This window comes from Tupaia chinensis, unplaced genomic scaffold (assembly GCF_000334495.1).
Source record: "Tupaia chinensis unplaced genomic scaffold, TupChi_1.0 Scaffold000076_1, whole genome shotgun sequence".
Lineage (NCBI taxonomy): Eukaryota > Metazoa > Chordata > Mammalia > Scandentia > Tupaiidae > Tupaia > Tupaia belangeri.
Genome location: NW_006159536.1, coordinates 2,834,518 through 2,849,114, shown reverse-complemented (window position 1 = coordinate 2,849,114; position 14,597 = coordinate 2,834,518). Strand labels below are relative to the sequence as shown.

The 14,597-nt window shown below is 44.2% G+C and overlaps 1 protein-coding gene across 2 annotated transcripts in view; it reads left to right on the top strand.

The window, feature by feature from the left end:
* Positions 1 to 11,519, top strand: part of NRP2 (neuropilin 2) — a 139,558-nt gene extending 128,039 nt beyond the window's left edge. For both annotated transcript variants that reach the window (XM_006142458.3, XM_027768426.1), the window contains exons 16-17: positions 4,364 to 4,414; positions 8,163 to 11,519. In XM_006142458.3, coding sequence (XP_006142520.1) covers positions 4,364 to 4,414; positions 8,163 to 8,467 — 356 coding nt within the window. In that variant the 3' untranslated portion in view covers positions 8,468 to 11,519. The remainder of the gene's footprint in view (positions 1 to 4,363; positions 4,415 to 8,162) is intronic.
* Positions 11,520 to 14,597: the final 3,078 nt, after the last annotated feature.

Genomic DNA, 14,597 nt, shown 5'->3' with positions numbered 1-14,597 from the left:
GTCTGAGGCTTAAATCCTGCTTAGTGAGAATTTCTAGGCTACAGGTTAGAGTGTCATTAGGGAGTTTCCCCTGAACAGCATGTGTGGTCTTACACCACCAGGCAGTGTTCCAGACCCCTTGGGGAGAAACATATTTCATTAGCAGAGTTTCGGTTTGTGATTGGATATGACTCTGCACCATTTGTGCCATCATGTTGCAATTTACTGTCAAGGACACTAGAGATTATTCAGCTCTTGTAGAAGGAGGGAGTTCCTTGAACATGTTTTAATAACTAGCCACTGTGATCTATAACAGGAGATGGGGGAAATCTTAAATCACTCTTCACCAGGCACCTACTCTATCTCTTGCAGAGAATAGGGATCCCTGGGATAACAAAGAGACTTTTCAGCCTACGACTTCAATGTCAGGGTGAAAATGACTAGGTTTTTGTTGAGTTGGATAGTTTCTTTCTTCTTTTAAGTAGTGGGTACTCTACCTACTTGATTACTCAAATTCCATGAAGTAAACAATATCCCAGTCACTCCTGAGTTCACCTCTTATTCTTATAGACTGGTCTGCAGTAGCTGATGAAGGGAAGAGGATGAGCTGTCTGACTCATGGAGGGAAATGCTGGGTGGAAGATTTGTAGCTGAGAAAGGCAATCTTTTTGAATTCCTTGGTGGGTCTGATACAAATGAATATAAGCCAAAAACCAAGAGATTAGTGTAAGGGTAAAAAGGATCAGGTGCCATGTTTGAAAGCATTTCTATCTATCAAACAGATAAAGGAGATAGAATGCCCCAGTCCCACCTGCAGCAGCCTCATTTCCAAAGTGTCCTTCCACTCTCATGTTTTCTTCCTGGCAATAGCACAGTTTCATTTGCCTGATCGCTGCCCAGGACTCCAGCAGCACTTGGAACCCCCTTTTACAAGATCCTGGGGTTTTTTCTGTGCTATTTTGGCATGGGATCAATCACATTGAAGGGTCTTGATGCTAGATATCTAGTCCCATACATCATTATTTCCCAAAGACCTTGGTATGGTTACTAGGTACCTAGTAAACCCTCTTAATAAGTAATGGTTGCCTGATTGGTTGACTAATTGTTTAATGAAGGTTCCCCTTTGAAGAACGATATAATTTAGCTGCCTTTTTCTGGATGATGCCTACAATGGAAAATTCATGAAGCTCCAAGTTTCAGATCACATGTTCACATTCATGAGAAGCCCCCGTGAATTTACATTAAAATGGTGAGCCAATGATACAGGCAAACAGCTAGAGAATGTGTATCCAACCAACCAGGATCCAAGACAAGGATCTTTTATTTTAGAATGGGATAGTGGTTCTGTGGTTGTAGTTGCAGTGTCCTGCCCACATCCAGAGAACTTGGGAGTCTACTCTGGTCCTAATACAGTATTTGAGAGTTATTGTTTGGGTTCTGGCATCAGACTAGCCTAAGACTGAACCCACAAAGGGGCCCAGAAGGAAACAGGGTCATGTGAGCATAAAGTTGAAAGTGCAAGTCATGTGGGTGGTAAGATCCATTCCTGACCTATGTTCTTCTAAAGGCGTGGCCCATTCCACTCTCCCTACCCTATCTCATGCTCAGAAATACACCCACTCACTGAAAGAGAGTCCTGGAAGCTTCTATCCATTAAAAAAAAAAAAAAATCAAATTCAGAGCCTTTGGTCTCTCTCTGCTTTTGTCTCTTGATATTTGCCCTCTCTTTCCCAGCTAAATTCACCATCCAGTGTCCATCATTTCCCCTTGCCCAGGAGGCGTTCCCTTCCCTATCTGCCTTGAGGTTCCTGGTCATCCTTCTCTCTCTTGCCCCACAAGACGCCCGTTACCTTTCCCCATTAGATTTCCTTTTGGCAACTGCCCTGCCCCTCCCTGCTTCCCTTTTCCTTTCAAGAACAACAGAAACTGGGTGGAAGAACCACATTCCTTCCTGCCAGCATCCTGAGGAAACAGCTGAGGGTTACCTCCTAGGCTCAATAGAAAAGGAAAGTGGCCAGTGAAGGGCAAAGAGGCTTTTGAGAGAGAAAACTCTTAATCAAACGTAGATATCAAGAATATTAGCAAGGGGACTAGGGAAAATTGCTATCAAAGTAAGTTGGGTTTTTTTGTACAAATTTTCCCTTTATTTGGGTTTTCCCCAGTGTACCATTCTTTCTTTAAGTCTTGGTGAACAGATGCGCTTTTGAAAATGTTGATTAACTTATCCTTTTTCTGACCCCTTCCCACTCACCCAAACTCCTGGGAGCAGTGATTATACAAAAAGTCAACTCAAGACACTAATGTTCTTGTTCACCCTAAGTAGCCTTTGATTCTCCAGGTGCAGAAATCTCAGCGGAATCTGGACAATTGATTTCATAGAACCTTAGAAATTGACCAATTCTTGAGAAGTCATCTTGTCCAGTCCTCTGCCTCCATAGACAAGAGACTGTCCTGTCCTGGGATAAAACATTCTGTGGTCATTATCATCCTTTTGCTCCTTTTCTTTCACAGTCAATGCCGCATCCACCCCTTTCTAACCAAGGATCAATGGTGCCCTGAGACTTTTTTCCTGAGGGTGTAAGATGGAACAAAATGGCATTCTAGCCTCCAAGTATTCATCACATTGTTGGCAGAAACCAAATACCTAAAAGCAAGAACAGGATTTGGCCCAAAAGTCACTGGCAGGAGCCCCATAGTTCTCATCCTAGACTGATTCACATATTCTTATCCAATGTTCTGCATCTTTTAACCGTGAAGGTGTTAAGACATATGAGCATCCCATCAAAACAAGTAATGGTTGGAAATGTGACAGCTTTCTTCCATGTTCTTTTTTTCATAAAGCTAAAAAAATGTTTTTTAAAGGCAACTCTGAATTGACTTTCACAAGCTCAGTTTGATCCCTGTGACAGATGCCACCTGCCTCTTGTTGATTCATAGTCATGTCTTTATTCCAAAAAAACAGCCCACTTTGTAAGGACCTAGAGAATAATGTAGGGGATGGACATTGAGGTGGAGAAGCTGGAGTAGCCTACAGGTGCCAGTTGCTGTGCTATTAATGTGCCAGGAATGGGCTTGACTGATGAAGGATTGGAACCACATGGCATTGATCCTTTCAAATAGGATCTTGGCAACTTGCTTCGTGCATCCCTTATTAGCAACCAAGGGGACAAGAATGTGTTATAGTACTTCAGCCAGAGATGAGGAAGACTTCTAGCATGATTAAAACCATAACCTCTAGGAAAAGACAGAATTTCCAGTGTGGCAGTGATGGATCAATTCTAAGTTCAGACAGATTTTTCCTGAGATGTAGTGTTGATGAGGGAGAAGGTGAAGATGTCTCAAGTTCTTTCTTTCTCCCCTCTCATTTGATATGTTAACTGTTTGGGATTTTGATTTTTTTTTTTAAGCCTAGATGTTGGGGTATCAGTTTATAGTGCTGACCTCAGGGTTGCTCATCTACTGTTGAGCTGAGCAAAACTTGCAAAGGACCGCATATATTCATAGGGGCCATCTTGAGCTGACAGCCTGGCAATGCAATAATTAGCTTATGAGATAGAAAGATGTGATAAGACCCTGCTCTTTGCCACACATTTGATTATTTTCTTAATATTTTACTATTTTAGACAGGTCATTTTTATTGGTTCTGATTTCCATAAGATGGACAGCATAGTGAATAGAGAGACCTGGACTACACCTCCCCCAAATAATTATCATAGAAAGAAAACGATAGACAGTGCTAATGCTGTAGAAAATTCAGAGTAAATTATCTTAGTTTTATTCAAGCCTGGGCTAGTCCAATTGCATGTCCATGTTTGATCTACTCTAAACCAAAGAAAGTCAATAGGAAAAATGGACTATAGTGAAGGGAGATGAGAAATATTAGCTCAGAAATATGGAGGTGCACAAGCATTGGGGCTATATTTCCAGTCCTTTTACTTTTACATTGAAACATCTGAAAGATGACTTCTCAATATTATCATACATTTGTTTCTACACAGACGAGAAAGACCCTGGGACTTTATGCCCACTTAGATGCATACTTGTGAGGAGATACAGTGTGCTAACTGATGTTGTCCTATGATGTGTATAAGATGCCATTGAAGGTGCCTTGGATAAAACCCAAACCCACAGAGACCAGGTTACTAGGCACTGAAGACCTGGCCTTTCTTATTATTTCTGGTTTTCTGGTTGTTGGAAGAAAAGACAGATGATCTGAGGAGAAATGACCCGGTAATATGTATACTAAATGATCTACAAGTGGATGTTGTTCTCTAGCCGCCTGCCATAATGGGGAGCTATTCTCAGAAAGCTTACGGCTCTGCCTTTTAACTATGGTGATAGAACTTGTTGTGACTTGGTTTCTCTGTTTTCCTTTTCATTATAGTGGATATCCCTGAAATACAAGGGAGAGAGAGCTATGGAGAAGAGATTGATGGTGAGTATTGTTATGATTTAGCAGATAATCATGAAATTCAAGTTTAGTTATAAAGGTGTCAACAAAAATAATGCCCTAGGTATTGGAGAGGCGGGATTTAAAGCAAGCAGTCAGAAATATAAGTAAAACAAATCTGGAGAAGAATGAAGAAACCATCCATTGTTCTGTCAAGGTCAAACTTAGAGATTTAGAAAGTTTATGGAGTTCCTCCTGCCTAATCTGAAACAGGTCCCCTAGTTTGGACAACTTTCTACCTCCATGGACTTCAGATCTATGTATACCCTTTAGAAGTGAAAGGCGAGCTCCTCTACATATGTCACGGCTTGAACCTTTGACCCCCTCCCATAAAGGGCCTGAGTGAATGAGCATCAGCTCCGAGGCCTGCTGTGATTTCTGGTTCCCTGGCATGGGGGAAACCTTTCTCACACTATCCAGGATTCCAAATTGAGGCTTACTGCAGGATTTAGGTCTATTTTGCACACTGCCCATCTTGTATTTTAATATTTATTCCAAGCTCCATTTTTTCCACTTCAAATACACATTCTTCAAGTGCCTGAAATAAGATTCTAGATTAGAGAGCTGGTGAGTAAACATGTAGATAAAATTTCTTCCTCCACTCAGAACATCACCGGTCTCCCTGGGCTTCTCTGAATGCCAGAGTAGATCTCCAAGAGGCTCAACACCAAGGTCCCACTATGAACAATTGTACACCAAGACTGATGGATTTAAGAAAAGCAGTTTAGGGACCAGCAGTTGGCATAATGGCTATGTCGCTGGACTCCCATGTAGTTGACAGTGGTTCAAGTCTCAGACCTGGTGGCTTAAACTCACGCCGAGTATGTGTGCGTGTGCGTGCCTAAGATCCTAAGAGGAGAATGGAGAAGGGATTGCGGTGTGGCCCTCCCCCCAGTGGGTGATTTCTCGCTTTCTGTCTCTGTCTTTCTCTGTCTTTCTGATGAGCGCACATGCCCTAAAGCAAAATCCTCTCCCAAAAAAAAGAAAGAAAAGAAAAGCAGTTAAATGTTGGGCACATGCCCATGATCTTGGCTGGAAGGCTCTTAGGGGAGGAAGGCTGGGTGAGTAGGGTTGTCAAAGTGTGGCAAAGCCCCATTGAGAGTTCCTCTCTCTCTCTCTGTCTCTCTCTCTCTCTCTTTTCCCCCTTCTTTCTCTCTTTTTCTCTCATGAAAGAAGTAAAATAAACTTTTTTTTTAAAAAAAAAAAAGAGCAGTTTATAGAGCAGCTGCTTTTAACCTGACCTTAATCAAAAACTTCAAGTGTAGTTATAGAAACTAGAGTGACTAACCCAAACATCACCTTGTTAACGGACTGCAGACTCTCCCTGCCAAACCCAGTCCAACACTCCTTTTATGGGCAAAAGTGCATGGCTGACCAACGGGAGGCTACAATAGAGAGAGCCTAAAAGAATGAGCCCTGGATATGCTCATGCCTTGGTCACACCACAGAAATGTAAGTGCATTCATTTACTAAGGCAGCCATAATAGAGTCCCACTAACTGGGTAGGCCAAACAACAGAAATGTGTGTTCTGACAATTCCAGAGACTACATAGCCAAGATCAGGATTTATTCTTTCTGAGAACTATGAGGAAAGAATCTGCTCCAGGGTTCTCTCTCTCTCTCTCTTTTGACCCCCTCCCATAAAGGGCCTGAGTGAATGAGCATCAGCTCCGAGGCCTGCTGTGATTTCTGGTTCCCTGGCATGGGGGAAACCTTTCTCACACTATCCAGGATTCCAAATTGAGGCTTACTGCAGGATTTAGGTCTATTTTGCACACTGCCCATCTTGTATTTTAATATTTATTCCAAGCTCCATTTTTTCCACTTCAAATACACATTCTTCAAGTGCCTGAAATAAGATTCTAGATTAGAGAGCTGGTGAGTAAACATGTAGATAAAATTTCTTCCTCCACTCAGAACATCACCGGTCTCCCTGGGCTTCTCTGAATGCCAGAGTAGATCTCCAAGAGGCTCAACACCAAGGTCCCACTATGAACAATTGTACACCAAGACTGATGGATTTAAGAAAAGCAGTTTAGGGACCAGCAGTTGGCATAATGGCTATGTCGCTGGACTCCCATGTAGTTGACAGTGGTTCAAGTCTCAGACCTGGTGGCTTAAACTCACGCCGAGTATGTGTGCGTGTGCGTGCCTAAGATCCTAAGAGGAGAATGGAGAAGGGATTGCGGTGTGGCCCTCCCCCCAGTGGGTGATTTCTCGCTTTCTGTCTCTGTCTTTCTCTGTCTTTCTGATGAGCGCACATGCCCTAAAGCAAAATCCTCTCCCAAAAAAAAGAAAGAAAAGAAAAGCAGTTAAATGTTGGGCACATGCCCATGATCTTGGCTGGAAGGCTCTTAGGGGAGGAAGGCTGGGTGAGTAGGGTTGTCAAAGTGTGGCAAAGCCCCATTGAGAGTTCCTCTCTCTCTCTCTGTCTCTCTCTCTCTCTCTTTTCCCCCTTCTTTCTCTCTTTTTCTCTCATGAAAGAAGTAAAATAAACTTTTTTTTTAAAAAAAAAAAAGAGCAGTTTATAGAACAGCTGCTTTTAACCTGACCTTAATCAAAAACTTCAAGTGTAGTTATAGAAACTAGAGTGACTAACCCAAACATCACCTTGTTAACGGACTGCAGACTCTCCCTGCCAAACCCAGTCCAACACTCCTTTTATGGGCAAAAGTGCATGGCTGACCAACGGGAGGCTACAATAGAGAGAGCCTAAAAGAATGAGCCCTGGATATGCTCATGCCTTGGTCACACCACAGAAATGTAAGTGCATTCATTTACTAAGGCAGCCATAATAGAGTCCCACTAACTGGGTAGGCCAAACAACAGAAATGTGTGTTCTGACAATTCCAGAGACTACATAGCCAAGATCAGGATTTATTCTTTCTGAGAACTATGAGGAAAGAATCTGCTCCAGGGTTCTCTCTCTCTCTCTCTCTGGCTTATAGAAGGTCATTTTTACATTACATGGCATTCTCCCATGCATATCTATGTCTAAATTTCCCCATTTTATAAAGACTTCAGTCCTATACTAATGGCCTCGTTTTAACTTGATTCCCTCTGTAAAGACCCTATCTCGAAGTGAGATTGCATCTGAGGAACTAGTGGTTAGGACTTCAGCGTGAACTTGGGGACAGGGGACAGCACACAGTTCAGCCATAACAGTGAGACAAGAGATTTGGTGGCTAGAAAAAGATCTGCTGTTTATATTGCCAAGAATGTTAAATTGACATGTGAAAATGGCCCTAGCTTGTCCTTTGATATAACGTGAAACAGTTGAAAGTGAGGGAGGAGGAGTCAAAGAAAGAAAGTTGCCTGGAACACAGAGCCCTCCCAAGTATTCCTCCTTGAAGGTTCTGTTGAAATCTGAATTTGCCTAATGTAAGTCAACTTTTTCAAGATCTAATACTCAAATAGTACTTATGATGTACCAGACACCAAGCACTTTACAAATATTAATCTATTTAACTCTAACAATCTAGACAGGTAATTATTAATATGGCCATTTTACAGATGAGAGAGTGGAGGCAAAGAGAATTTAAATAACTTGCTGAAAGTTACGCAGCTAGGATGTGGCAGAACTAGGCTTTGAACCCAGGCATTCTAATCCCAGAGTTCCTGTTGCTTTGCTTATTATTACCATGCTCTGAAGAGCCTCTGGACTGGGGAGCTCTATTATTTCACCATGAAATGAGCAGCATTCTGTAGCCTCTCATGTGTTTTTTTATCATAGATGAGTATGAGGTGGACTGGAGCAACTCTTCTTCCCCAACCTCAGGATCTAGTGCCCCCTCTGCTGACAAAGAAAAGAGTTGGCTCTACACACTCGATCCCATCCTCATCACCATCATTGCCATGAGCTCGCTGGGTGTCCTCCTGGGAGCCACCTGTGCAGGACTCCTGCTCTATTGCACCTGTTCCTACTCGGGCCTGAGCTCCCGCAGTTGCACCACACTGGAGAACTACAACTTTGAGCTCTATGATGGCCTCAAGCACAAGGTCAAGATGAACCACCAGAAGTGCTGCTCAGAGGCATGACAGATTACACCTGAATCACACCTGACGTTTCATTCCAGCGAGGGGCTGGGGAAGATTACATTTTTTTTTTTCCTTTGGAAACTGAATGCCATAATCTCGATCAAACCGATCCAGAAAACCGAAGTTATGGACAGGACAGACAGGCGAGTCAAGGAAGGAAGGGAGACACAGCTGCAGAGGGATCATTACCCACCTAGGACTGCGGTGGCTGTCATTGCAGGAACAAGGCCACGTTCTCTGCTGGGACAAAGACAGGAGCTCATCTCTTTGGGGTCACAGTTCTATTTTGTTTGTGAGTTTGTTATTATTATTATATTTTATTTCTTTGGTCTGTGAGCAACTCAAAGAGGCAGAAGAGGAGAATGACTTTTCCAATATAGAAGCGGAGCCATGATCATTATTCTCTGCTTTCTCTTTCTAATCAACACTTGAAAAGCAAAGGGTCTTTTCAGCCTTTTCATCTTTAGAAATAAAACTCAGAAGGAAAAAAAAAAAAAGCCGTCTAGCTTATCCCTTCCTCTGATCGTCTTATGACTTAAGGGATTTGCTGTGGTATAGGTTCTGCCAGCCAACCCTACAAGCTGCCGTTTCCAGTCCTAGCATTTAAGTAGGATGTTGTTGCCTTTAACTTTTTTTATCCAGGGGAAAATTGCCATTTTAGGGTCAGCATGAACAGCTTTTTCTTATATGCGATTTAAAACAAACCAGAAAGGAAACTTCACACGTCAAAATCCATAGAAGCACCTCCACATTAAAAGCGACGAGCCTTAAAGTGCTTTGTGAGTAGGAACCATTAATTAAATCTAGACCCTGAGTTTGTGGGGTGAGGCTTCCCTCATGGGGCCTCTGCTGGTGGTTTTCTTTTCTTTTCCCTCCTCCTTGTTCTTCTAAAACACATACACATACGTGGGCTTGCTCGTATGTGTACACACACATGCACATTTTCAGGTTTCTAAACCCCAGGAAATAACAACAATAGCATTGTTTGATATTCCCAGAGGCAGAGTGGGCACAATACAGGTAACCAGTATGTTTTCTCCACTGATGAGATGCAACTGGTGACCACTGAATGGAAGGAGAAGAGTGGAGAGGGAGATCCCATCCTCTGTGATCATGTGATGGTAACGGCTGAGCAGTGGAGACAGAGACATTTTGATGAATTAGTCTATCTCTGATAGGCTAGTAAACATTGATTTCTCCCTTGGATGCCAGCTACCATGCCAGCCTTTTATGAAAGTCCGAGCTAGGATGTACAAAAACTGATTCTAGCCAGAAGTCAGTAAGTATGCAGACCAAGACACTAAGCACACTGCCTCAACCCCAGAGAAACTTAGGTTCTTACACACACACACACACACACACACACACCAATTTATGTATTTTTTATTAAGTGCCTTGAAAACATGAAGAAAAATGTATTTTCCCTCTATGTAGAAATCAGTGAATATCTTACAAGTTAAGGCATTGCTCCTTCCCTAAGGCCAATAGTTTCCTTCTCAGCCCCCCAACTCACCGCTGATCCTACTAATGGAATGAGCCCTGCTACCCGCGTGGTAGACATAGTCCTAGTTGACTCTCAACTGCTCTAGAAAGGGAGGCATCAGGAATAAGATGAAACTGTGTAAAGGATAAGATTGTGCGTATCAAGATCCAAATCTTGATTTTTGTTTTAATGCCTAAGGATAGCTTGTGTGCTGGAAGTACATTTGAAATCCAAACCATACGCCCAGCCTACTGCATATCAGTAGTCAACCGTCAGACCATTTTTGCTGCTATGGTCACCCACAATTTTATTTGTCTCATACCCAGGTGAAAGGAGAAGGGTGAATGGGACTGGCTGGTTCCTTTAAATGTTAACTTATGGAAATGCTAGTTCAAATGGTAGTGTCACAGTGTCGTGTGTGCAGAGAGGGAGTGTTCATCCTGACAGCTATTTATTCACATGTTGTGTGTCTTTGCGGCCTTTGAGTTCTCTGTGTCTACTGTGTATGTGAATGGTCACGTGGGACTCAGTGGCGGTGTCGTGACTTTGACCTAGGGCCCGAGTGTAACTGCTGATCTCGACACTCGTTGGCACAGTGGTAGTTAGAAGTGAAAAGTGAAGCTGTCAAGCCCATGGGCTCAGCGTTAGCCCCACCCCCGCCCCCAGCTGGGCATGCAGCAAAAGCAAGTTTTCAGTTAGCTCACCTACTGTTCTCCCCGCCACCACCCCCATGCAGCTCAATGTCTAGAAAGCTGGTAAGTCCTAGAGATTTCCAGAAGTAGCCTGCCGAAGATAAGTTTCAAAGCCTACTCCTAGGGGTCCTGGGCCTCTCATGTCCAGTGGGCCATTTTATAATTCCCCAAAGACCAGCGCCGCCTCAGGCCTGCAGTCACCTCTAAGTTATGTACAACTCAACCTACATCCCTCTAAAAGTCCTATACCCATATTACCAGTGGCAGATCTGAGGCCCTGAGTAGGTCCTGGATGCTAAGCAGAAGCAGGGACCAGGGCTACGTGTAGATACCTCACCGAGGCTGAAGACAGGTCTGTTGTAAGCTGGAAAGAAAGACAGCTGGGCCCAATGTTAACTTGGCCAGGGGACACCTGGGTACGTCTATTCTCTTTATCTGTAGGTAGGCTAACTGATCCAGCTCCTTTGAGTCGTTCCCTTTGGGAAACCCAACTCACAGTATTGATCTCCTTTTTGCCTTGTATTGAATGACACATTACCTCCATGCTCTCCCGGACTAGGCGAACAACGGGGCCACAGGGTTGCTTTCTCTCTTTGGTGGAGACGGGGGAATTGACAGGGATGAGGGTCTAAGGAATGAGCATGAATGATGAAAAAACAAGGGGAAAAGTTCAACTGTCGCACCGAAAGTTAACTTTTCTAAGGTTTGCAGTTAGAGGTATTTGACCATTCGCTGGCTGAGCCAGATCACGGGAACTTGAGAGCTTTTACTGTGATTCTTCAATGTAAAAAATAAACAAACAACAATGTCAAACTGTGTTTATATGATTTGTATAAAGCCTTTTTAAGATTACTATTTAAATAAACATTAAACCAGAGGTCGTGTTTGTGTTTTTGTTCTGCATTGTCGTTATTAGAGACAAAGAGTTGGTACTAAGGAGACCAAATCATCCCAGCTTGCCTGAGAACTTCCTGGCTGTAAGCACTGAAAGTTGTGTCCTGGGAAACCCTTGCCATCAGCTTGGGCTGCTATGACAGAATACCATAGAACAAGAGATTTAAACAATAGGCACTTATTTCTGGGACATGTATGAGGTTGAAAAGTCCAAGGGACTGACACATCCAAATCTATGTCCGCTGAGGGCTCTTTTTCTAGAGAGCAATAGCCGCCTTCTCTGTGTGCTCACCTAGCCTTTCACTAGAGAGAGAGCTCTCTCTGTCTTCCTCTTCTTTATAAAATCATCCAGGCTAGGGACCAGCAAGTGGCATAGAGATTGAGGTGCTAGACTCCCACATGGTTGCGGTTTGGGTCTTGGACCTGGGCAGCTTAAAACTCACGCTAGGCGTGTGTGTGTGTGGGTGTGTGCCCAAAATCCCAAGAGGAGAATGGAAGAGAAGGGACTGAGGCATGACCATCTTCCCTGGGGGGATTTTTCATTTTATGTCTCTCTGTTTCTCCCTGTCTCTCCAATGGGTACACAAGCCTTATAGCAAAAATCTCTCAAAAAAAAAAAAAATTCACCCAGGCTCAGACCTTTCTGTCAGCAACGCAGTAACAGACTAAGACAGAGGCCAAGTAGAACCTAGATCATACAATAAGTTCCTAGGCAAGGAGATGCTTCATTAGGAAACACCCTTCCTCATGAAAGCTACAAACCAGATGAATTTGCCCACCTCCTGAGAGTCTATTCACACCTCACCTCCCCACCCAAAATTGGGGTTAATCATTTATTCAAGAATTATTTTTGAACACTTTCTGATTTTTGTAAGCTGTAGGAGCCCACACTCCAATGAGGGAGACAGAAAGCAAACACATAAAATGAGGATTGGTGATGGTAAATGTGATGATGGCAATGAGCAAGTCGCTCTAATAGAGAATTACTAGAGTCATTCCCTTTAACTGCATGGTCAGAAAAGGCCTCTCTGAGCTACATTTAGGCTAAAACCCTGACTCGATAGGAAGGTGTAAGCAAAAAGCCCAAGAAAAGCTTCACCAATTGAAGAAACAGTACACAAAGATCCCGCTGTGAGAAGTGTGACACACGCCTAGGGACATTTGTATTCCTAAGAACACAAAGCAGCACAAGAGCATGCCCAGCAATGGAGGAGTGCTCGAGGTGGGGCTGTGGGGTGGGCAAGATCCAGATAAGCCACAGTGAAGAGCAGCTCTCTAATCTGTGTCATTCTTCAGCTTTTCTTATCCTACAGAAGGGGTTCCCACCCCCACCACCACCCATTCCTCACTGGCCGGAAAGGTCACCACAGTCAGATCTCCGCAGCTTTCCTCTTTACCCCTTCGGTGATCTTTACGATACTGCGTGTCTCCCGAGAAGCCTGGCTCTATGGTATTACTGACCCTAGCAACAGTAACAGAAGTTAAATGAAAACGCATTCCTTCTTTCCTTTAGTTGAGCTTTTGGGTATTTTTCAAGTCTTAATAAACTAATAATATCCCTGGTTCCCGGCCATCTAGTGTTTATATAAAAGCTTTTGCTTTTCTTATCTGCATCCTTCTGGAATTGTTTACATGATCCTCAGGGGAAGCAAGCAGACCAGTGAAACGAAGTTGGAACAGGACCCTCCTTGAGGGAAACAGGACCCATCTGGCTACTGAAGCCGCCTTTGCCCCTGCAACGTTGGTGGTGGTGATGGGAGTGTGAGAGGAGATCCTGAAGGAGAAATTGAAAGATGACTACTTCAGTTCTCACAGGCTTCAGGCTGAGCTAAATAAAATTCCTGGGACAAAGTGTTTCCCTAGAGGACAGGGTATGAGATGGGGAAGCTGGGGAGAGATTGGGGGCGGCAGAATAAGAAATGCTACCTTTTGTGAGTCTTCAGAAGTACCTCTGTGTCAGGACCAGCAGTTAGCATAATGGCTAAGTCGCTGGACTCCCATGTGGTCGACCATGGTTCGATTTCCGGACCTGGTGGCTTAAACTCACGCCGGGCGTGTGTGTGTGCGTGCCCAAGATCCCAAGAGGAGAATGGAGGAAAAGGGATTGTGGTGTGGCCATCCCCCTCTAGGGGGTGATTTCTCGCTCTCTGTCTCTGTCTCTCTCTGTCTTTCTGGCGAGAGCACATGCCTTATAGCAAAAACCTCTCCAAAAATAAAAAGTACCTCTGTGTCCACCCAAGGGCCTCACACTACCTTTAACACCCATTGACCGCCTAAGACTGAGGCAAAGGCGAGCCTTGCCCCTGAATTCCTCTCTGAATTCCTGAGCCTCCCTCCTCTCTCTCAGAATTCCTAAGCCTCCCTCTCCTGCTCCCCACCCCACACTCCAAGGCTGGTTCTCATTCCTGAGTGACCCTGAAAGGAGGCTCCTGGAGGACGTACCTTCCATGTTTTCCCTGGAGACCAGTGCCAGAGACCTTTGTGGGAGCCATGAGCCAAGCTGTTTCTGTAACTTCTCCAGAGAACGACACCTGCTTCCTCTTCCTTCCCTGCCAGAAAATCCAGTAGAACAATGGTGTGTAGTGTGGTGAGGCCGAGGGGGAGGAAGAGCACTGTTCCTGTCATCTCGCGTTAAGTTTACTAGTGCTGTAGGAAAAAGAGGCCCTTTTGCTAAGGAATTGTGTCTCACCTGGCTGCAATGCATATGTTCCTGTCCTCACTCTTTTTCCTGCCTGGCAACACTGGGGTAGTCAGATGCCCTCTGTCAGAGGACTCAGCCCAAGCAGAGCCCACACAGGGTGCAAACCCTAACCTGAGGCTCTGCTCAGGCCTCTGCAGAAAGCCCTCTAGCTACATGGGAAAGCCCCAGGGGCAAGGCATCTAAGCTATAAGGATTTGAGGTGCTTGGCCCAAGGTCCCTTACTAAACTCATCACACCAGCAGGCCTGGGTAGCTGTGGTCGGACATGAGGGACCCTCCTCTACCCCTGAGACCCAGACTTTCCTGGAAACAGTGCAGTCCTAGGCTGACTAGGCAACCTAGCAGTAATTCACTGCTCCCT